This window comes from Triticum urartu, chromosome 7, assembly GCF_003073215.2.
Source record: "Triticum urartu cultivar G1812 chromosome 7, Tu2.1, whole genome shotgun sequence".
Lineage (NCBI taxonomy): Eukaryota > Viridiplantae > Streptophyta > Magnoliopsida > Poales > Poaceae > Triticum > Triticum urartu.
This window is the reverse complement of record NC_053028.1, coordinates 702,728,541-702,750,959: the sequence shown is the minus strand read 5'-3', so window position 1 is coordinate 702,750,959 and position 22,419 is coordinate 702,728,541. Positions and strand designations below refer to the sequence as shown.

The 22,419-nt window shown below is 43.6% G+C and overlaps 1 protein-coding gene across 1 annotated transcript; it reads left to right on the top strand.

The window, feature by feature from the left end:
* The first annotated feature begins 14,889 nt into the window (after positions 1–14,889).
* Positions 14,890–16,720, top strand: LOC125522061 (F-box protein At5g07610-like). The gene is made up of 2 exons (XM_048687133.1): positions 14,890–15,050; positions 15,139–16,720. The coding sequence occupies exons 1-2, from the start codon at positions 14,989–14,991 to the stop codon at positions 16,361–16,363; spliced, it is 1,287 nt and encodes a 428-aa protein (XP_048543090.1). The 5' UTR covers positions 14,890–14,988; the 3' UTR covers positions 16,364–16,720.
* The last annotated feature ends 5,699 nt before the right edge of the window (positions 16,721–22,419 follow it).

Genomic DNA, 22,419 nt, shown 5'->3' with positions numbered 1-22,419 from the left:
AAATAATTATCATGTGAGGAATAATCCAATTGAAAACTAAAATCATGATGACAAGTTTCATGGATATCATTATTCTTTATATCATACAAGTCATCACAATAATCATCATAGATAGGAACTTTGTTCTCATAATCAATTGGAACCTCTTCCGAAATAGTGGATTCATCACAAAATAAAGTCATGACCTCTCCAAATCCACTTTCATCAATATAATCATCATAAATAGGAGGCATTCTTTCATCATAATAAATTTGCTCATCAAAACTTGGGGGACAAAAAATATCATCTTCATCAAACATAGCTTCCCCAAGCTTGTGGCTTTGCATATCATTAGCATCATGGATATTCAAGGAGTTCATACTAACAACATTGCAATCATGCTCATCATTCAAATATTTAGTGCCAAACATTTTATAGATTTCTTCTTCTATCACTTGAGCACAATTATCCTTTCCATCATACTCACGAAAGATATTAAGAAGGTGAAGCGTATGAGACAAACTAAATTCCATTTTTTATAGTTTTCTTTTATAAACTAAACTAGTGATAAAACAAGAAACTAAAAGACTCAATTGCAAGATCTAAAGATATACCTTAAAGCACTCACCTCCCCGGCAACGGCGCCAGAAAAGAGCTTGATGTCTACTACACAACTTTCTTCTTGTAGACGTTGTTGGGCCTCCAAGTGTAGAGGTTTGTAGGACAGTAGCAAATTTCCCTCAAGTGGATGACCTAAGGTTTATCAATCCGTAGGAGGCATAGGATGAAGATGGTCTCTCTCAATCAACCCTGCAACCAAATAACAAAGAGTCCCTTGTGTCCCCAACACACCCAATACAATGGTAAATTGTGTAGGTGCACTAGTTCGGCGAAGAGATGGTGATACAAGTGCAATATGGATGGTAGATAAAGGTATTTGTAATCTGAAATTATAAAAACAGCAAGGTAACTAATGATAAAAGTGAGCGTAAACGGTATTGCAATGCGTGGAAATAAGGCCTAGGGTTCATACTTTCGCTAGTGTAAGTTCCCTCAACAATGATAACACAATTGGATCACATAACTATCCCTCAACATGCAACAAAGAGTCACTCCAAAGTCACTAATAGCGGAGAACAAACGAAGAGATTATGGTAGGGTACGAAACCACCTCAAAGTTATTCTTTCCAATCAATCCGTTGGGCTATTCCTATAAGTGTCACAAACAGCCCTAGAGTTCGTACTAGAATAACACTTTAAGACACAAATCAACCAAAACCCTAATGTCACCTAGATACTCCAATGTCACCTCAAGTATCCGTGAGTATGATTATACGATATGCATCACACAATCTCAGATTCATCTATTCAACCAACACATAGAACCTCAAAGAGTGCCCCAAAGTTTCTACCGGAGAATCACGACGAAAACGTGTGCCAACCCCTATGCATAGGTTCATGGGCGGAACCCGCAAGTTGATGACCAAACCATACACCAAGTGAATCATGTGATATCCCATTGTCACCACAGATATCCACGACAAGACATACATCAAGTGTTCTCAAATCTTTAAAGACTCAATCCGATAAGATTACTTCAAAGGGTAAACTCAATTCATTACAAGAGAGAAGAGGGGGAGGAGAAACATAAGATCCAGCTATAATAGCAAAGCTCGCGATACATCAATATTGTATCACCTCAAGAACACGAGAGAGAGAGAGAGATCAAACACAAAGCTACTGTTACATACCCTCAGCCCTGAGGGAGAACTACTCCCTCCTTGTCATGGAGAGCACCGGGATGATGAAGATGGCCACCGGAGAAGGATTGCCCCCTCCGGCAGGGTGCCGGAATGGGTCTAGATTGGTTTTTGGTGGCTATGGAGGCTTCTGGCGGCGGAACTCCCGATCTAATCTCTGTTCTGGAAGTTTTAGGGTACGATGATATATTTGGGTGCAGGAAGTACGTCGGAGGAGCTACGGGGGCCCCACGAGGCATGGGGCGCGCCCTAGGGGGGGCGCCCCCCACCCTCGTGAGCACCTCCCGTATCTCCTGCCGTGGAGTCCAAGTCTATCCGATGGCTTTCGTTCCAAAAATAACTTCTCCAGTAGATTTCGTTCCGTTTCGACTCCGTTTGATATTCCTTTTCTTCGAAACACTGAAATAGGCATAAAACAGCAAATCTGGGCTAGGCCTCCGGTTAATAGGTTAGTCCCAAAAATAATATAAAAGTGGAAAATAAAGCCCAATATTGCCCAAAACAGTAGATAATATAGCATGGAGCAATCAAAAATTATAGATACGTTGGAGACGTATCACTACCTCTTGAGCACTGCATTGGTTTTCCCTTGAAGAGGAAAGGGTGATGCAGCAAAGTAGCGTAAGTATTTCCCTCAGTTTTTGAGAACCAAGGTATCAATCCAATAGGAGGCCACACACGAGTCCCTCGCACCTACAAAAACAAATAAAATCCTCGCAACCAACTCAATAAAGGGGTTGTCAATCCCTTCACGATCACTTACGAAAGTGAGATCTGATAGATATGATAAGATAATATTTTTGGTATTTTTATGATAAACATGCAAAGTAAATAAAGCAAAATAAAAACGGTGCAAGAAATAGCTTGTTGATGGAAGATTAATATGATAGAAAATAGACCCGGGGGCCATAGGTTTCACTAGTGGCTTCTCTCGAGAGCATAAGTATTACGCTGGGTAAACAAATTACTGTTGAGCAATTGACAGAATTGAGCATAGTTATGAGAATATCTAGGTATGATCATGTATATAGGCATCACGTCCGAGACAAGTAGACCGACTCCTGCCTGCATCTACTACTATTACTCCACACATCGACCGCTATCTAGCATGCATCTAGAGTATTAAGTTCAAAAGAACAGAGTAACGCTTTAAGCAAGATGACATGATGTAGAGGGATAAACTCATGCAATATGATATAAACCCCATCTTGTTATCCTCGATGGCAACAATACAATACGTGCCTTGCTGCCCCTACTGTCACTTGGAAAGGACATCGCAAGATTGAACCCAAAGCTAAGCACTTCTCCCATTGCAAGAAAGATCAATCTAGTAGGCCAAATCAAATTGATAATTCGAAGAGACTTGCAAAGATAACCAATCATACTTAAAAGAATTCAGAGAAGATTCAAATATTGTTCATAGATAAACTTGATCATAAACCCACAATTCATCGGTCTCAACAAACACACCGCAAAAGAAGATTACATCGAATAGATCTCCATAAGAGAGGGGGAGAACATTGTATTGAGATCCAAAAAGAGAGAAGAAGCCATCTAGATAATAACTATGGACCCGAAGGTCTGAGGTAAACTACTCACACATCATCGGAGAGGCTATGGTGTTGATGTACAAGCCCTCCATGATCGATGCCCCCTCCGGCGGAGCTCCGGAAAAGGCCCCAAGATGGGATCTCACGGGTACAGAAGGTTGTGGCGGTGGAATTAGGGTTTTGGCTCCGTATCTGGTAGTTTGGGGGTACGTAGGTATATATAGGAGGAAGAAGTACGTCGATGGAACAACGTGGGCCCCACGAGGGTGGAGGGCGTGCCTGGGGGGTAGGCGCGCCCCCCTACCTTGTGCCTTCCTGGTTGCTTTCTTGATGTAGGGTCCAAGTCCTCTGGATCACGTTCGTTCAAAAAATCACGTTCCCGAAGGTTTCATTCCATTTGGACTCCGTTTGATATCCTTTTTCTGCGAAACTCTGAAATAGGCAAAAAAACAACAATTCTGGGTTGGGCCTCTGGTTAATAGGTTAGTCCCAAAAATAATATAAAAGTGTATAATAAAGCCCAATAATGTCCAAAATAGAATATAGTATAGCATGGAACAATCAAAAAGTATAGATACGTTGGAGACGTATCAAGCATCCCCAAGCTTAATTCCTGCTCGTCCTCGAGTAGGTAAATGATAAAAATAGAATTTTTGATGTGGAATGCTACTTGACATAATTTCAATGTAATTCTCTTAATTGTGGTATGAATATTCAGATCCGAAAGATTCAAGACAAAAGTTTAATATTGACATAGAAATAATAATACTTCAAGCATACTAACTAAGCAATTATGTCTTCTCGAAATAACATGGCCAAAGAAAGTTATCCCTACAAAATCATATAGTCTGGCTATGCTCTATCTTCACCACACAAAGTATTTAAATCATGCACAACCTCGATGACAAGCCAAGCAATTGTTTCATACTTTTGGTGTTCTCAAACTTTTTCAATCTTCACGCAATACATGAGCGTGAGCCATGGGCATAGCCCTATATGTGTAATAGAATGGTGGTTGTGGAGAAGACAAAAAGGGAGAAGATAGTCTCACATCAACTAGGCGTACCAGCGGGCTATGGAGATGCCCATTAATAGATATCAATGTGAGTGAGTAGGGATTGCCATGCAATTGATGCACTAGAGCTATAAGTATATGAAAGCTCAACAAAAGGTACTAAGTGGGTATGCATCCAACTCGCTTGCTCACGAAGACCTAGGGCATTTTGAGGAAGCCCATCATTGGAATATACAAGCCAAGTTCTATAATGAAAATTCCCACTAGTATATGAAAGTGACAAAACAAGAGACTCTCTATCATGAAGATCATGGTGCTACTTTGAAGCACAAGTGTGGTAAAAGGATGGTAGCATTGTCCCTTCTCTCTTTTCTCTCATTTTTTTGGGCCTTTTCTCTTTTTTTATGGCCTCCCCTTTTTTATTTAGTCCAGAGTCTCATCCCGACTTGTGGGGGAATCATAGTCTCCATCATCCTTTCCTCACTTGGGACAATGCTCTAAAAATGATGATCATCACACTTTTATTTACTTACAACTCAACAATTACAACTCAATACTTAGAAAAAATATGACTCTATGTGAATGCCTCCGGCGGTGTACCGGGATGTGCAATGATGCATGAGTGACATGTATGAAAAATTATGAATGGTGGCTTTGCCACAAATACAATGTCAACTACATGATCATGCAAAGCAATATGACAATGATGGGGCGTGTCATAGTAAACGGAATGGTGGAAAGTTGCATGGCAATATATCTCGGAATGGCTATGGAAATGCCATGATAGGTAGGTATGGTGGCTGTTTTGAGGAAGGTATATTGTGGGTGTATGATGCCGGCGAAAGGTGCGCGGTATTAGAGAGGCTAGCAATGGTGGAAGGGTGAGAGTGCGTATAATCCATGGACTCAACATTAGTCATAAGGAACTCGCATACTTATTGCAAAAATCTATTAGTTATCGAAACAAAGTATTACGCGCATGCTCCTAGGGGGATAGATTGGTAGGAAAAGACCATCGCTCGTCCCCGACCACCACTCATAAGGAAGACAATCAATAAATAAATCATGCTCCGACTTCTTCACATAACGGTTCACCATACGTGCATGCTACGAGAATCACAAACTTCAACACAAGTATTTCTCAAATTCACAACTACTCAACTAGCATGACTATAATATCACCATCTCCATATCTCAAAACAATTATCAAGTATCAAACTTCTCTTAGTATTCAGCACACTCATAAGATTTTTTTTACTAATCTTGAATGCCTAGCATATTAGGATTAATTTCCCAGTTTAAGTAAATTACCATGTTGTTTAAGACTCTCAAAATAATATAAGTGAAGCATGAGAGAATAATAGTTTCTATAAAACAAATTGACCACCGTGCTCTAAAAGATATAAGTGAAGTACTAGAGCAAAAACTATATAACTCAAAAGATATAAGTGAAGCACATAGAGTATTCTAATAATTTTCAAACCTTGTGTGTTCTCTCAAAAGGTGTGTACATCAAATATGATCGTGGAAAACTAACAAATAAAGACTCAAATAATACAAGACGCTCCAAGCAAAACACATATCATGTGGTGAATAAAAATATAGCTCCAAGTAAAGTTACCGATGGAAGTAGACGAAAGAGGGGATGCCTTCCGGGGCATCCCCAAGCTTTGGCTTTTAGGTGTCCTTAGATTATCTTGGGGTGCCATGGGCATCCCCAAGCTTAGGCTCTTGCCACTCCTTGTTCCATAATCCATCAAATCTTTTACCCAAAACTTGAAAACTTCACAACACAAAACTCAAAATAGAAAATCTCGTGAGCTCCGTTAGCGAAAGAAAACAAAGCACCACTTCAAGGTACTGTAATGAACTCATTATTTATTTATATTGGTGTTAAACCTACTGTATTCCAACTTCTCTATGGTTTTTAAACTATTTTACTAGCCATAGATTCATCAAAATAAGCAAACAACACACGAAAAACAGAATCTGTCAAAAACAGAACAGTCTATAGTAATCTGTAGCCAACGCAAACTTCTGGAACCCCAAAAATTCTAAAATAAATTGCTGGACGTGAAGAATTTATCTATTAATTATATTCAAAATAATTAACTAAATAGCACTTTCCAAATAAAAATGGCAGCAATTCTCGTGAGCGCTAAAGTTTCTGTTTTTTTACAGCAAGATCAAAAAGACTTTCCCCAAGTCTTCCCAACGGTTCTACTTGGCACAAACAATAATTAAGCACAAAAAACACAACCAAAATAGAGGCTAGATAAATTATTTATTACTAAACAAGAGCAAAAGGCAAGGAATAAAAATAAAATTTGGTTGCCTCCCAACAAGCGCTACCGTTTAACGCCCCTAGCTAGGCATAAAAGCAAGGATAGATCTAGGTATTGCCATCTTTGGTAGGCAATCCATAAGTGGCTTCATAATAGATTCATTTGGTAATTTAATTTTCTTTCTAGGGAAGTGCTCCATACCTTTCCTTAACGGAAATTGGAATCTAATATTCCCTTCCTTCATATCAATAATTGCACCAATCATTTTAAGAAAAGGTCTACCAAGAATAATAGGACATGAAGGATTGCAATCTATATCAAGAACAATAAAATCTACGGGCACATAATTCCTATTTTTAATAATAAGAACATCATTAATTCTTCCCATAGGTTTCTTAATAGTGGAATCCGCAAGGTGCAAGTTTAAAGAGCAATCATCAAAATCACGGAAACCTAGCAAATCACACAAAGTCTTTGGAATCGTGGAAACTAGCACCCAAATCACACAAAGAATAGAATTCATGATCTTTAATTTTAATTTTAATAGTAGGTTCCCACTCATCATAAAGTTTTCAAGGGATAGAAACTTCCAACTCAAGTTTTTCTTCATAAGATTGCATCAAAGCATCAACGATATGTTTAGTAAAAGCTTTATTTTGACTATAAGCATGTGGAGAATTTAGCACGGATTGCAACAAGGAAATACAATCTATCAAAGAGCAATTATCATAATTAAATTCCTTGAAATCCAAAATAGTGGGTTCATTGATATTTAAAGTTTTGACCTCTTCAATCCCACTTTTAACAATTTTAGCATCAAGATCTAAAGACTTCGAATTTTTGGAACGCCTTCTAGGTAAAGGTGGATAATATTCAGTCCCATCATTATCAAGATTCATATTGCAAAACAAAGATTTAACAGGGGACACATCAATAACTTTTAGATCTCCATCTTTATTTTCCAAAAAAAAATTCTGGCTTAGCGGCCATCTTATTAACTAAGGTGGCCTGCTTATCCAAAACTTCAGCTATTGACTTCTCAAGATGAGCAATTTGAGATTTCAGACCATCAAATTCTTTAGACATATCATCGAGCTCTTTATTCATATAACTCATAAAGCTTTTTTTCTCCTTAAGCTCGTTTCTAAAGAAATTATTATGCTCAAATTGTAAGACCATAAAACTCCTAACGTTGCTTTCGATCTCTTCTAACCTTTTAAGGTGACGAAGATCACCAAATCTAGGTAGAGCCATCGTGACAGGCAAGCAATCCAACACACAAGCAAACAAGAAACAGACAAAAAAGAGGCAAATAGGGAAAGAGAAGGAGGAAGGAGAGAGAGGGCAAATTAAACGGCAAGCGTGAAGTGGGGGAGAGGACAACGAGAGGCAAATGACAAATAATGTAATGCGGGAGATAAGGGTTTGTGATGGGTACTTGGTATGTTGACTTTTGCGCAGACTCCCCGGCAACGGCGCCAAAAATCCTTCTTTCTACCTCTTGAGCACTGCGTTCGTTTTCCCTTGAAGAGGAAAGGGTGATGCAACAAAGTAGCGTAAGTATTTCCCTCAGTTTTTGAGAACCAAGGTATCAATCCAGTAGGAGGCCACGCACGAGTCCCTCGCACCTACACAAAAAAATAAAATCCTCGCAACCAACGCAATAAAGGGGTTGTCAATCCCTTCACGGTCACTTACGAAAGTGAGATATGATAGATATGATAAGATAATATTTTTGGTATTTTTATGATAAAGATGCAAAGTAAATAAAGCAAAATAAAAATGGTGCAAGAAATAGCTTGTTGATGGAAGATTAATATGATAGAAAATAGACCCGGGGGCCATAGGTTTCACTAGTGGCTTCTCTCGAGAGCATAAGTATTACGGTGGGTAAACAAATTACTGTTGAGCAATTGACAGAACTGAGCATAGTTATGAGAATATCTAGGTATGATCATGTATATAGGCATCACGTCCGAGACAAGTAGACCGACTCCTGCCTGCATCTACTACTATTACTCCACACATCGACCGCTATCCAGCATGCATCTAGAGTATTAAGATCAAAAGAATAGAGTAACGCTTTAAGCAAGATGACATGATGTAGAGGGATAAACTCATGCAATGTGATATAAACCCCATCTTGTTATCCTCGATGGCAAAAATACAATACGTGCCTTGCTGCCCCTACTGTCACTGGGAAAGGACACCACAAGATTGAACCCAAAGCTAAGCACTTCTCCCATTGCAAGAAAGATCAATCTAGTAGGCCAAACCAAACTGATAATTAGAAGAGACTTGCAAAGATAACTAATCATACATAAAAGAATTCAGAGAAGATTCAAATATTGTTCATAGATAAACTTGATCATAAACCCACAATTTATCGGCCTCAACAAACACACCGCAAAAGAAGATTACATCGAATAGATCTCCACAAGAGAGGGGGAGAACATTGTATTGAGATCCAAAAAGAGAGAAGAAGCCATCTAGCTAATAACTATGGACCCGAAGGTCTGAGGTAAACTACTCACACATCATCGGAGAGGCTATGGTGTTGATGTAGAAGCCCTCCGTGATCTATTGCCCCTCCGGCGGAGCTCCGGAAAAGGCCCCAAGATGGGATCTCACGGGTACAGAAGGTTGCAGCAGTGGAATTGGGGTTTTGGCTCCGTATCTGGTAGTTTGGGGGTACGTAGGTATATATAGGAGGAAGAAGTACGTCGGTGGAGCAACATGGGCCCCACGAGGGTGGAGGACACGCCTGGGGGGGGTAGCGCACCCCCCTACCTCATGCCTTCCTGGTTGCTTTCTTGACGTAGGGTCCAAGTCCTCTGGATCATGTTCGTTCCAAAAACCACGTTCCTGAAGGTTTCATTCCGTTTGGACTCCATTTGATTTTCTTTTTCTGCGAAACTCTGAAATAAGCAAAAAAACAACAATTCTGGGTTGGGCCTCCAGTTAATAGGTTAGTCCCAAAAATAATATAAAAGTGTATAATAAAGCCCAATAATGTCCAAAACAGAATATAATATAGCATGGAACAATAAAAAATTATAGATGCGTTGGAGACATATCAGGATCCATGTATGAGAACAAAGTGCGGACTTTGGTTGACTTGCCCGATGATCGGCAAGCCATCGAGAATAAATGGATCTTCAAGAATAAGACTGAAGCTGACGGTAATGTTACTATCTACAAAGCTCGACTTGTTGCGAAAGGTTTTTGACAAGTTCAAGGAGTTGACTACGATGAGACATTCTCACCCGTAGCGATGCTTAAGTCCGTCCGAATCATGTTAGCAATTGCTGTATTTTATGATTATGAAATTTGGCAAATTGATGTAAAGACTGCATTCCCGAATGGATTTCTGGAAGAAGAGTTGTATATGATGCAACCTGAAGGTTTTATCGATCCAAAGAATGCTAAGAAAGTGTGCAAGCTCCAGCGATCCATTTATGGACTGGTGCAAGCATCTCGGAGTTGAGATAAACGTTTTGATAGTGTGATCAAAGCATATGGTTTTATATAGACTTTTGGAGAAGCCTGTATTTACAAGAAAGTGAGTGGGATCTCTGTAACATTTCTAATATTATATGTGGATGACATATTGTTGATTGGAAATGATATAGAATTTCTAGATAGCATAAAAGGATACTTGAATAAGAGTTTTTCAATGGAAGACCTCGGTGAAGCTGCTTATATATTGGGCATCAAGATCTATAGAGATAGATCAAAACGCTTAATTGGACTTTCACAAAGCACATACCTTGATAAAGTTTTGAAGAAGTTCAAAATGGATCAAGCTAAGAAAGGGTTCTTGCCTGTGTTACAAGGTGTGAAGTTGAGTCAGACTCAATGCCCGACCACGGATTAGTTTCAAGTGGATGGATCCTAAGTGATCAAGTCATAGATTATTATGGTATAATAACTCATCATCATATTAATATAAAAACTCTTGCATCATATCATCACCAACAACACTAGCTAATAATCATCATAGTCATTACCACCAACACTATTTAATCATCATAGTCATAGTGTAGCTATCTAATCACCACCAACACTAGCTAATAATAATCATCATAGTCATTACCATCAACACTAGCTATTTAATCATCATAGTCATAGTGTAGCACATCATCATCTTCAAACTCATTCTAGCTAGCTAATCACTCATGCTGCTCTCTCTCAGTAAAATAGCATAGAATATGTGTAGCACTCCTGCTTCATCATATAGGAGCATGCAGATGAACCTGTCTCCTAATTGTGGGCCGCGCTTCTGATTGCTGCCCCCTAGTACTTCTCTGTTGCGATCCTTCACAATTTTGCTCCAGTCTTTGACTATTAAGACTTGCTTGCTTCAAGAAATATTAAATGCACTAAAGTGCAATGTAGGATGTCTTGGTCGTAAGCTTGAAGGAAATATGCCCTAGAGGCAATAATAAAATTGTTATTTATATTTATTATTCATACTAGAATTGTATTAACCGAAAACTTAATACATGTGTGAATACATAGACAAATAGAGTGTCACTAGTATGCCTCTACTTGACTAGCTCGTTGAATCAAAGATGGTTAAGTTTCCTAGCCATAGACATGAGTTTTCATTTGATTAACGGGATCACATCATTAGAGAATGATGTGATTGACTTGACCCATTCCGTTAGCCTAGCACTTGATCATTTAGTTTATTTGTTATTGCTTTCTTCATGACTTATACATGTTCCTATGACTATGAGATTATGCAACTCCCGAATACCGGAGGAACACTTAGTGTGCTACCAAACGTGACAACGTAAACTGGGTGATTATAAAGGTGCTCTACAGGTGTCTCCGATGGTGTTTGTTGAGTTGGCATAGATCGAGATTAGGATTTGTCACTCCGATTGTCGGAGAGGTATCTCTAGGCCCTCTCGGTAATGCACATCACTATAAGCCTTGCAAGCAATGTGAATAATGAGTTAGTTGCGGGATGATGCATTACAGAATGAGTAAAGAGACTTGCCGGTAATGAGATTGAACTAGGTATTGAGATACCGACGATCTAATCTCGGGCAAGTAACATACCGATAACAAAGAGAACAACGTATGTTGTTATGCGGTTTGACCAATAAAGATCTTCGTAGAATATGTAGGAACCAATATGAGCATCCAGGTTCCGCTATTGGTTATTGACCGGAGATGAGTCTCGGTCATGTCTACATAGTTCTTGAACCCATAGGGTCCGCACGGTTAACGTTCGGTGACGATCGGTATTATGAGTTTATGTTTTTTGATGTACCGAAGGTAGTTCGGAGTCCCCGATATGATCACGAACATGACGAGGAGTCTCAAAATGGTCGAGACATAAAGATTGATATATTGGACGGCTATATTCGGACACCGGAAGTGTTCCGGGTGATTTCAGAGAAAACCGCAGTGCCGGAGGGTTACCGGAACCCCCCGGGGAACTAGTGGGCCTAGATGGGCCTTAGTGGAGAGAGAGAGGGGCTGCCAGGGCAGGCCGCGCGCCCCCTCCCCCTTGAGTCTGAATTGGACTAGGAGGGGGTGGCGCCCCCCCCTTTCCTTCCCCTCTCCCACTCCTTCCTTCACCCTCCTAGAAGGACTAGGAAAGGAGGACTCCTACTCCTACTAGGAGGAGGATTCCTCCTCTCCTTGGCGCTCCCTAGGGCCGGCCGGCCTCCCCCCTTGCTCCTTTATATACGGGGGCAAGGGGCACCCTAGAACACACAACAGACAATTGTCTTAGCCGTGTGCGGTGCCCCCCTCCACCACAATCCACCTCGGTCATATCGTCGTAGTGCTTAGGCGAAGCCCTGCGCCGGTAACTTCATCATCACCATCATCACGCCGTCGTGCTGACGAAGCTCTCCCTCGACACTCAGCTGGATCGAGAGTTCATGGGACGTCACCGAGCTGAACGTGTGCAGATCGCGGAGGTGTCGTACTTTCGGTACTAGGATCGACTTTCGGTCTATGAGGGTACGTAGACAACACTCTCCCCTCTCGTTGCTATGCATCACCTAGATGGATCTTGCGTGTGCGTAGGAAATTTTTGAAATTACTGCGTTCCCCAACAAAGCTAACCATTGTCATGTGACCTTTATGCTTGATCCATTGAGGCACAACTATCATCGGGAGTCCCTGTTGAAGAACATCGTAGTAACATACTTATCAATGAAGTTTAGCTTAAAAATAATGTATGCAAAAGATGCACTGAGGACAAATAGTAAAAATCTTACCATCTTTCTTAAAAAGATGCACTGAGGACAAATAGTACAAACGAAGCATAACTAAATACCCTAGTTCTACTCTATTCAACACCGAGGAGTAGAGAAGGAGGGGGTGGACTTTTAGCTCACCGACTCCGGTGTAGAGGAAGTAGAGGTAGCTCGGATGACGATCACTCCAAGGAGACACGACTCTACAAAGCCTGCATATTCCACCGAGTAAAATTTTAATTAGATCATCAAACCACATATAGCATTCTTTGATGACAAAGTGATAATGACATAAATTCAACTAGTTCAACTAAGCACTTACCAAAAATAAACTAGTTCTATTAATTTTCTTACTAAAAATAAACTAGTTCTTATATAGTAAAATTTTAATTACATCATCAAATGCCTATTCACTTGTTTTCTATTACTAAAATTTTAATAAGATTCTATGTACTAAAATTTTCTATTACTAAAACCTTTTTATATTACTGAAATTACAAACTATTTCTATATCTAATTATATTACTAAATTTTCTATTACTAAAACTATTTCTATACCTAATTACAAACTTGTAGAGGAAGGGAGGAGGGAGGAAGGGAGGGAGGGAGGAGAGAGGGAAGAGGCCGAGATGGAGGGGGAGGAAGGAGGGAGGAGGGGTGGCGTATGGAGGTGGGGCAGTGACTGGAGGGGGAAGAGGAGGGAGGAGGAGGGAGAGAGGAGGGGGAAGGAGTGAGGAGGAGGGAGGGAGGAGGGCCGCCGGAGGGAGGAGCGAGGAAGGAGGAGGAGGTGGTGGGAGGAGGGAGGAGAGAGGAGGGCGACCGGAGGGAGGAGGAGGAGGGAGAGAGAGAGAGAGAGAGAGAGAGAGAGAGGATACCTTGGGGCGACGGCCGGGGAGGGCCGAACGTCGGCGGCGGCGGAACGCATGGGAGAGTGAGACTGAGAGTGAAGAGGGGAGAGTGAGGGACGTCCGGTTGAAGAAGATAGGATGGGCTTAGCAGCAGCGCGCTTTGAAACAAAGTGCTACCGCTAAACGCCATAGCAGTAGCGCCTTTTACCAGAGCAGCGCTACTGCTATCCCTGTAACAGTAGCGCTTTGTGGGAAAACGCGTTATTGCTAAGGCTAAGCATTTAAAAAATCAAAAATACATTGCTTATCAATGATTTTTTTGTGTAGAATCTACCGATGAAGGTTCCTATTATGACCACAGATCCTACACATAGAGTTCAATGAAGACCAAGTGGTTGTGATGGTTTGAGAAATAACGTACTTAAGGTGGTAAACACCCTGTTTGCGGAGCGAGGTGAAACTAAATAGTTGCAACGAGTAGACTAAACTTAGCAGCAGCAAGGGTGGGCGAAAAGCGCAGCTGCTAAGTTCAATAACATTAGCGCTCTTTGTAAACATGTGCTACTACTAAACCTACTCTGACTGCAACGTCGTGGCATTTGTAGTAGTAGCGTAGTTTTTTGCTAACGCACTACTGCTACGAGGGTAGTAGTAGCTCGGTTTTTTTATATGCCCTACTGCTAAGTAGCAGTAGCGCCTTACTTTAAACCACGCTGCTGGTAAGATTCTGTATATAAGGTTTTCTCTAATAATGTATTAGGGCTCTAAAACCTAAAGCTAAAACAATCTGCACGCATGGAATCTAGCGACCCCCCTCACAACCGACAACCTAAACCTAAAGCTAGGGTTGTTGTCGCTAGCCAAAAAAAAACGATCTTGTCATCTGGTTGGTTGTTAGCAGCCGCCATTCCAATTAGTAGTACATTATTGTGTTTCTAAAAAAAATATAGTATTGCGTACATGATTGAAACTCTAATTGTTTTTTTCTCGGAAGTATTTTTTTATGTTCTTTTTTAACATGGTTTTTTAGCCTTTGTTTTGAGAAAACAGGATTTTTTTTTTGAGTTTTTTGTAGGGATGGGTTTTTTTCCCGGAAAGATTTGTCTAAAGATTTTCCTTTTAGACAAACTCACAAAGCTTTTTGTAGGGATGGGTTTTCTTCCCGGAAAGATGGGATGGATTTATTTTGAGACAGCCCGATGCTTACAGATGTGATACAGTTAGCCCATTTACCCACTCCCCTCCCTCATCGCTCTGCTCAAAATAAATAAAATGAAATAAAATCCCCTGCCTCCTCGCTCGGACGGCGCCGCCGCCGCCCGTCGCCATGTCCATGGTGGCGGACCGCCCTCGCCCGCGGGAGGAAGGCAGAGCGTCGACTCGCGCCCGGTAAGCAGAGCAGCAACCACTATCAACTCCCCCTCCTTGGGCCTTGGCTGCTCCCCTGACTCTCCTCCGTTTGTGTTTCTTTCCGCAGATCTTGCTCCGATTTCCCCAGCCGGACGCCGGCCGAGAGGCTGACCGACGACATCCTCGTGGAGATCCTCTCGCGCGTTCCCGCCAAGTCGCTGTGCCGCTGCAAGTGCGTCTCGAAGCACTGGCTCGGCCTCATCCACCACCCCGACCACCGCAAACGGCTCCCCCAAACCCTGGCCGGCTTCTTCTACGGCCGCATTACCAGTACCACCGGGCAGCGGGTTCTGGAGCTGCCCTTCCGCTTCACTAGCATATCGGGGGACGGCCGCTCTCCGGTCGGCACCTCCTTCACCTTCCTGCCCAACCACCATCTGCCCGTCGATCTACTGGACTCCTGCAACGGTCTCCTCCTCTGCCGATGTTACCACGTTTCCGATGGGGTTGGCGCATTCCATTATGCCGTGTGCAATCCCGCCACCGAGAAGTGGATCGTGTTGCCCAACTCCGGCAAGGACAGCAGCCAGGTGGCCACCGCATCTTTGGGCTTCGACCCGGCCCTGTCGCCGCATTTTCATGTGTTTGAGTTGGTACAGCAGCACAAGTATGGCGAGAATAAGAATACCGACATTTCCGGAGTGACAGTGTATTCGTCTGAAACCGGAGAATGGATTTATAAGGAGAAGAGATGGAGCAGAGCTACTTGGTTTGCTAGTTGGCACTCCTCCGCGACAGTTTTTCTCAACGGCCTTCTGTTTTTTCGTGCCCTTGACCTTAAATTACATGATTGTGTAGCCGCGGTTGACACAAAGGGAGAAATATGGATGAAATTCAGGGTCCCTGGTGGTCAGGTTGATGGTTTTGTTCAGCGGTCGATATTCAGGGCCCCTGCTGATCAGTTTGATGATTTGGATCTGGCTCATGGTTTTATTCAGCGGTCGCAGGGCCGCTTGCATTTTGCCAACTTTCAGAGGGATAAATATGGTGTTGCCATTCGATTAGTAGTTCATGTTCTGGAGAACTATCAAGACAAACAATGGATATTGAAGCATAGCATTGAAACTTCAAACATATTTGGATGGACAGATTTATGGCTTGATGCGGATTTTGATTTTATTGCGATTCATCCGGAATGCAACTTGCTGTTCTTCGCTGTGGGGGGTATCACATTCATGTGCTATAATATGGATAATCGGCAAGTCAAAGTGATCTCTCATCTTGCAGATGTCAAGCCGCTATTTCTGCCTTATGCGCCGTTGTACACAGAATCACAATCATTGCACATTTGACGTCAATATGAGATTGCTGCTGCCTTTATAAGAAGTGGATCTCTGATAGGAGTCAATTATTCATGATATGGAGCAGCGGGCTTGGTATGTCTGCTTGAATTTGGCTCTCATTTTCTATGACTGATGTATCCATGTTTCATTTTGGAGCAATGGTGGTTCAGTATGGAGGGAACTTGACTAATTTGTCTTCCAAATTTGTACTGAACTTTCTGTCATCTGTACTGGTTTCTGGTTTGGGTAACTTGTATGTCCGTGCATTGGTTAATCTTGTGTAGTGTTTGTGTTAAGGTACTATGATCATTATGTAAAAGGCATGGGCAAAGATTATCATGAAGCCTAAACTTTTGTCCAACACCATCCCGCGGCTTAAACTTTTATCTTCTATTTACAGGCATAAGCATCTTTTTAGCGGCGATTTAGTAGACAACCACTTGTCTGCTAATGATATAATGTGTGAAATTCTGCTGATGATGTGATGTGGCAAATCATTTTTTTTCTTTACTGCTAATGGTCTGAAAAATAAAATCTCTGCTGCTATTTGTTAGTGTAACACTTGGATGAATACATGTCACTTTGGATGCTAGTTACTTCTGACATGTCTTAAATAGGAAATTTTGTTGGCAGAACATCATCAAGCATGCTGTGCTTGGATCGTAATTTTCATTATGTTGTTAGAGGTTTTCTTTTTGGAACACAAAAGTGGTCTTTGTTTGTGGGTATTATTCTGTTTCTGAATTTGACTTTTGGTGCCCTATAGCACTGAAACAACAAGGTTCATGGCTCTGGTTTTCAGCTTCAAGTCTCCGAAACAAACTGAAACTACCCTTGTGTACCGCACTCGCATCGTTAGCTCACCTCTTGGTATCTGGGACGACATTGGTGTTGAGGAGCTTAATCGATTTGTTTTCGGCGCTCTCGATGGGGATCCATATGTAAGAACACTTTCATAGTGTAGTCAAGAAAAAAAAAAGTTTTTTTCCTGAATGAAGGTCAGTTAGGTAACAGCAGCCAAGTCAGCATACATTCTTCTGGTTATAGGGTATACATATTCCTGAATTCACAAAATGAACTCATGGCTCCTCTCAGCTCTCTACAAAAGTCGCAAACACACATTGGGGGAAAACTTCAAGTACAATATCCATGCTTAAAGGGTTAATCAGAACTTAGAAACAAATGACTATACAACAATAAACAAATAAATCAGAGAGTAACTAGGATTCGCGAAAATGTCCAGATTCGTAGTGAATTTGACCAAAGCTACAAAAAAAACCCTTCTAAAATTTTATATATACAGTTGCTGAACCCATCGTCAGTAATACAGTGACAAAAGTGTGCCGAGGCACATGAATGCACCATATTTGGCCGAAATTGTTAGCCACAACTGCAGCAAGATTCTGTACGAAACTACAAATGATATCTTAGGCAGTGGTAAAAAAAACTGCTCAGTAAAAAACCATAGTGCTTAACCTTGAACAGTTAACCCTGACTGACACTTCTCATATAACTAAATTTAAACATGTTCTACTCGGGTGTGGCAGATTTGGATCTCCCTTGCATCTGCTGATGGCCATTTTCATACTGGTCATGGCCTGCTCTGCTGCACGCTGACAAAATGAAGCAACAAATCATCGATAAATTCTTATTCCGGCCCAGCCTGCGCTGCCCATGTCTCGCCAATCTGGAATCTACCTTTCTTGGATTGGGAAGAGAACTGACAAGTGAAGGATATATATGTTTGAATTATAGCTGAATACTGCTTTGTGTCTCTAACTTCAGACAATCAACTAGGTACACAGTTTTGCATGAGAAGTGCCATGTGTAAGATGGTTGTGGAATAACTTACATGATTTTTTGCATAATTAGCAAGCAAGTTGCTAAGTACTCCCTCCGTAAAGAATATAAGAGCATTTACATAGGAAATGTTTTTAGCAGAACATGATCATACACACCGAGCTTGGATCATAATTTTCATTTTTTTGCCTGAGTAGTTTCTATATAACGAATAAGTGCTCTATGTTTGTGGGTATTGTTAAGGTAGGTAGTTTAAAAGAGTTTGAAATAAGCACTGTTGTGCGCCTTGCATTGTAGTCGTGCTTCTAGTTGTACTACGATGCCTGTAATGTTGCATGTACAGCAACTTGGCAGAGTTGTTTCAGATTTTTTTTTGAAACGAGGCAAAAGACTTACCATTTTCATTGATTAAGAATAAGATAATTGCCCGATTAATTGACAGAAAACCGGGCTAAAACCGATACATCACAACCCACATGACATGGGCACCACCGGCCAACCTGGCCACCAACATGGAACAAGACACGACGGCACATGCCAACGGTTGGCCACACGCGCAAGCAACCGACAGCTCCGACTTTGACGATGAGCAAGACAAGGGAAATATGCAGGACTTGCGCCGATCATGCCCACCGCAAAACGGCCACCGAATGTCTGTCATCGTCACCACTGGACACGCTCCAACGTAGCTTTGACTTCAAAGCAACCCAACAACCACGGAAGAGCACCTCGGGCACGTCGGGAAGAACCGACTACCGAAGACCACACCGCGACCCAAGCTCCTCTCAACGCCATCATCGTTGCCAAACAGAAACCAGTGCCCCGCCCCAACCTCAGCAAATCACGCGGCGAAGATGCTGCCATCGACGGCGAAGATGCCATCATCCTCCAGACTCACAGTCGTAGCCGGCTCCAAAACGATGCCCCCACGGAGGAGAAAGACGTGAAGACGCCTCCATCGCCCAATCCAGCGGATCAGAGGTTTCCCTCCGGAGCCCAAGCCGTGGGGAGAAGGTGGAGCACCTCCACGACGACGCTTCCAAGAAAGACCGCGGCACCTGCGGGCGCCGCCGTCACCGGCTCCGGTGAAGAATGGAGCAAGGATTTCTCCCGGAGATGTGCCGGCCACCTGCCACCACCGACCACCGACCGCCGCCCACAAACCACCACCCCTGCCGAGGCCGACTCCAATCTAGCCACGGGACCCCTCGATCCGCCGCGTCCAGAAGCGCTCCGCCCCCCGGCCGAAGCCGCCACCGCCGAACCCGGGGCCGCCGCCCCGACAACCACAGCCCACCACCGCCGATGACATCACCACCAAAGGAGCCTGACCAGGCCCATCGGTCCGGAGCCCACATCACCAGATCCAGAGGCAAGGGAGGGCCTGAACAGATCGGAGACCTCGCTCCGGGCCTCGCTGCGAGATGGCCGGCAGACAGAGAAGCCGCTGGGAAGCCGCAGCCTCGCGCGACGCACAGTCCTCCGCCGTCAGATGTGGCCGGAGTCACATCGAAGGATGGGGAGGAGGCGCCGCGGTCGCTGGGCCCCAACCACACCGCAAGGCACGGCCACGCCGACGCCGCGCAGCAGCCGCGCGCCGCACCGCCAGGGGAAGCCGTCGTCGTAGGGGCTCCAGATCCGCCACCGCCTCCTCCGCCGTCGGACGAGAGGAAGAGGAAGGGGAAGACCCCGCCGCCGCCGTTCGCTGCCCGGGCTTAGCCTGGCGGCCTCCTCCGGCGACGGCGAGGGGAGGGAGGGGGGTGAGGGGGGCGGCCCGGCGGCGCGGACGAGGGCTCCACCCGAGTCGCTAGAGAGGCGACGCGGGGGACGAGTGGTTGAGTTGAACAAAGAAGTAACCGATGAACAACTGTTTCTGAATTTTGACCTTTTTATGCCCTATAATAGAGAAACTACGAGGTTCATGGCTCTGTGGGTGCTCTGATTTTCAGCTCCAAGTCTCCGAAACAAACTGAAAGCCCAGACAGTGTTTTTTCTTTTCTTTTTTTTCTTTTGCGGTTGACAGTGTTGATAGTGTTGGAAATATGCCCTAGAGGCAATAATAAATTGGTTATTATTATATTTCCCTGTTCATGATAATCGTTTATTATCCATGCTAGAATTGTATTGATAGGAAACTCAGATACATGTGTGGATACATAGACAACACCATGTCCCTAGTAAGCCTCTAGTTGACTAGCTCGTTGATCAATAGATGGTTACGGTTTCCTGACCATGGACATTGGATGTCGTTGATAACGGGATCACATCATTAGGAGAATGATGTGATGGACAAGACCCAATCCTAAGCCTAGCACAAGATCATGTAGTTCGTATGCTAAAGCTTTTCTAATGTCGAGTATCATTTCCTTAGACCATGAGATTGTGCAACTCCCGGATACCGTAGGAGTGCTTTGGGTGTGCCAAACGTCACAACGTAACTGGATGGCTATAAAGGTGCACTACGGGTATCTCCGAAAGTGTCTGTTGGGTTGGCACGAATCGAGACTGGGATTTGTCACTCCGTGTGACGGAGAGGTATCTCTGGGCCCACTCGGTAGGACATCATCATAATGTGCACAATGTGATCAAGGAGTTGATCATGGGATGATGTGTTACGGAACGAGTAAAGAGACTTGCCGGTAACGAGATTGAACAAGGTATCGGGATACCGACGATCGAATCTCGGGCAAGTACAATACCGCTAGACAAAGGGAATTGTATACGGGATTGATTAAGTCCTTGACATCGTGGTTCATCTGATGAGATCATCATGGAACATGTGGGAGCCAACATGGGTATCTAGACCCCGCTGTTGGTTATTGACCGAAGAGTCATCTCGGTCATGTCTGCATGTCTCCCGAACCCGTAGGGTCTACACACTTAAGGTTCGGTGACGCTAGGGTTATAGAGATATTAGTATGCGGTAACCCGAATGTTGTTCGGAGTCCCGGATGAGATCCCGGACGTCACGAGGAGTTCCGGAATGGTCCGGAGGTAAAGATTTACATATAGGAAGTGCTATTTCGGCCATCGGGACAAGTTTCGGGGTCACCGGTATTGTACCGGGACCACCGGAAGGGTCCCGGGGGTCCACCTGGTGGGGCCACCTGCCCCGGGGGGCCACATGGGCTGTAGGGGGTGCGTGTTGGCCTATATGGGCCAAGGGCACCAGCCCCAAGAGGCCCATGCGCCAAGAGAAGAGGAAAAGGAAGAGTCCTAAAGGGGGAAGGCACCTCCGAGGTGCCTTGGGGAGGAGGGACTCCTCCCTGGCCGCACCCTTCCTTGGAGGAAGGGCCAAGGCTGCGCCCCCCTCCTCTCCCTTGGCCCTATATATAGTGGGGGAAGGGAGGGCAACAACAACCTAAGCCCTGGCGCCTCCCTCTCCCTCCCATGGCACATCTCCCTCCTCCCGCAGCGCTTGGCGAAGCCCTGTTGGAATCCCGCTACTTCCACCACCACGCCGTCGTGCTGCTGGATCTCCATCAACCTCTCCTTTCCCCTTGCTGGATCAAGAAGGAGGAGACGTCGCTGCTCCGTACGTGTGTTGAACACGGAGGTGCCGTCCGTTCGGCGCTAGGATCATCGGTGATTTGGATCACGACGAGTACGACTCCATCAACCCCATTCTCTTGAACGCTTCCGCGCGCGATCTACAAGGGTATGTAGATCCACTCCTCCCTCGTTGCTAGATGACTCCATAATAGATCTTGGTGACACGTAGAAATTTTTTGAATTTATGCTACGTTCCCCAACAGTGGCATCATGAGCTAGGTCTATGCGTAGTTTCTATGCACGAGTAGAACACAAAGTAGTTGTGGGCGTTGATTTTGTTCAATATGCTTGCCGTTACTAGTCTTATCTTGATTCGGCGGCATCGTGGGATGAAGCGGCCCGGACCAACCTTACACGTATGCTTACGTGAGACCGGTTCCACCGACTGACATGCACTAGTTGCATTAGGTGGCTGGCGGGTGTCTGTCTCTCCCACTTTAGTCGGATCGGATTCGATGAAAAGGGTCCTTATGAAGGGTAAATAGCAATTGGCATATCACGTTGTGGTTTTTGCGTAGGTAAGAAACGTTCTTGCTAGAAACCCATAGCAGCCACGTAAAACATGCAAACAACAATTAGAGGACGTCTAACTTGTTTTTGCAGGGTATGCTATGTGATGTGATATGGCCAAAGGATGTGATGAATGATATATGTGATGTATGAGATGATCATGTTCTTGTAATAGGAATCACGACTTGCATGTTGATGAGTAT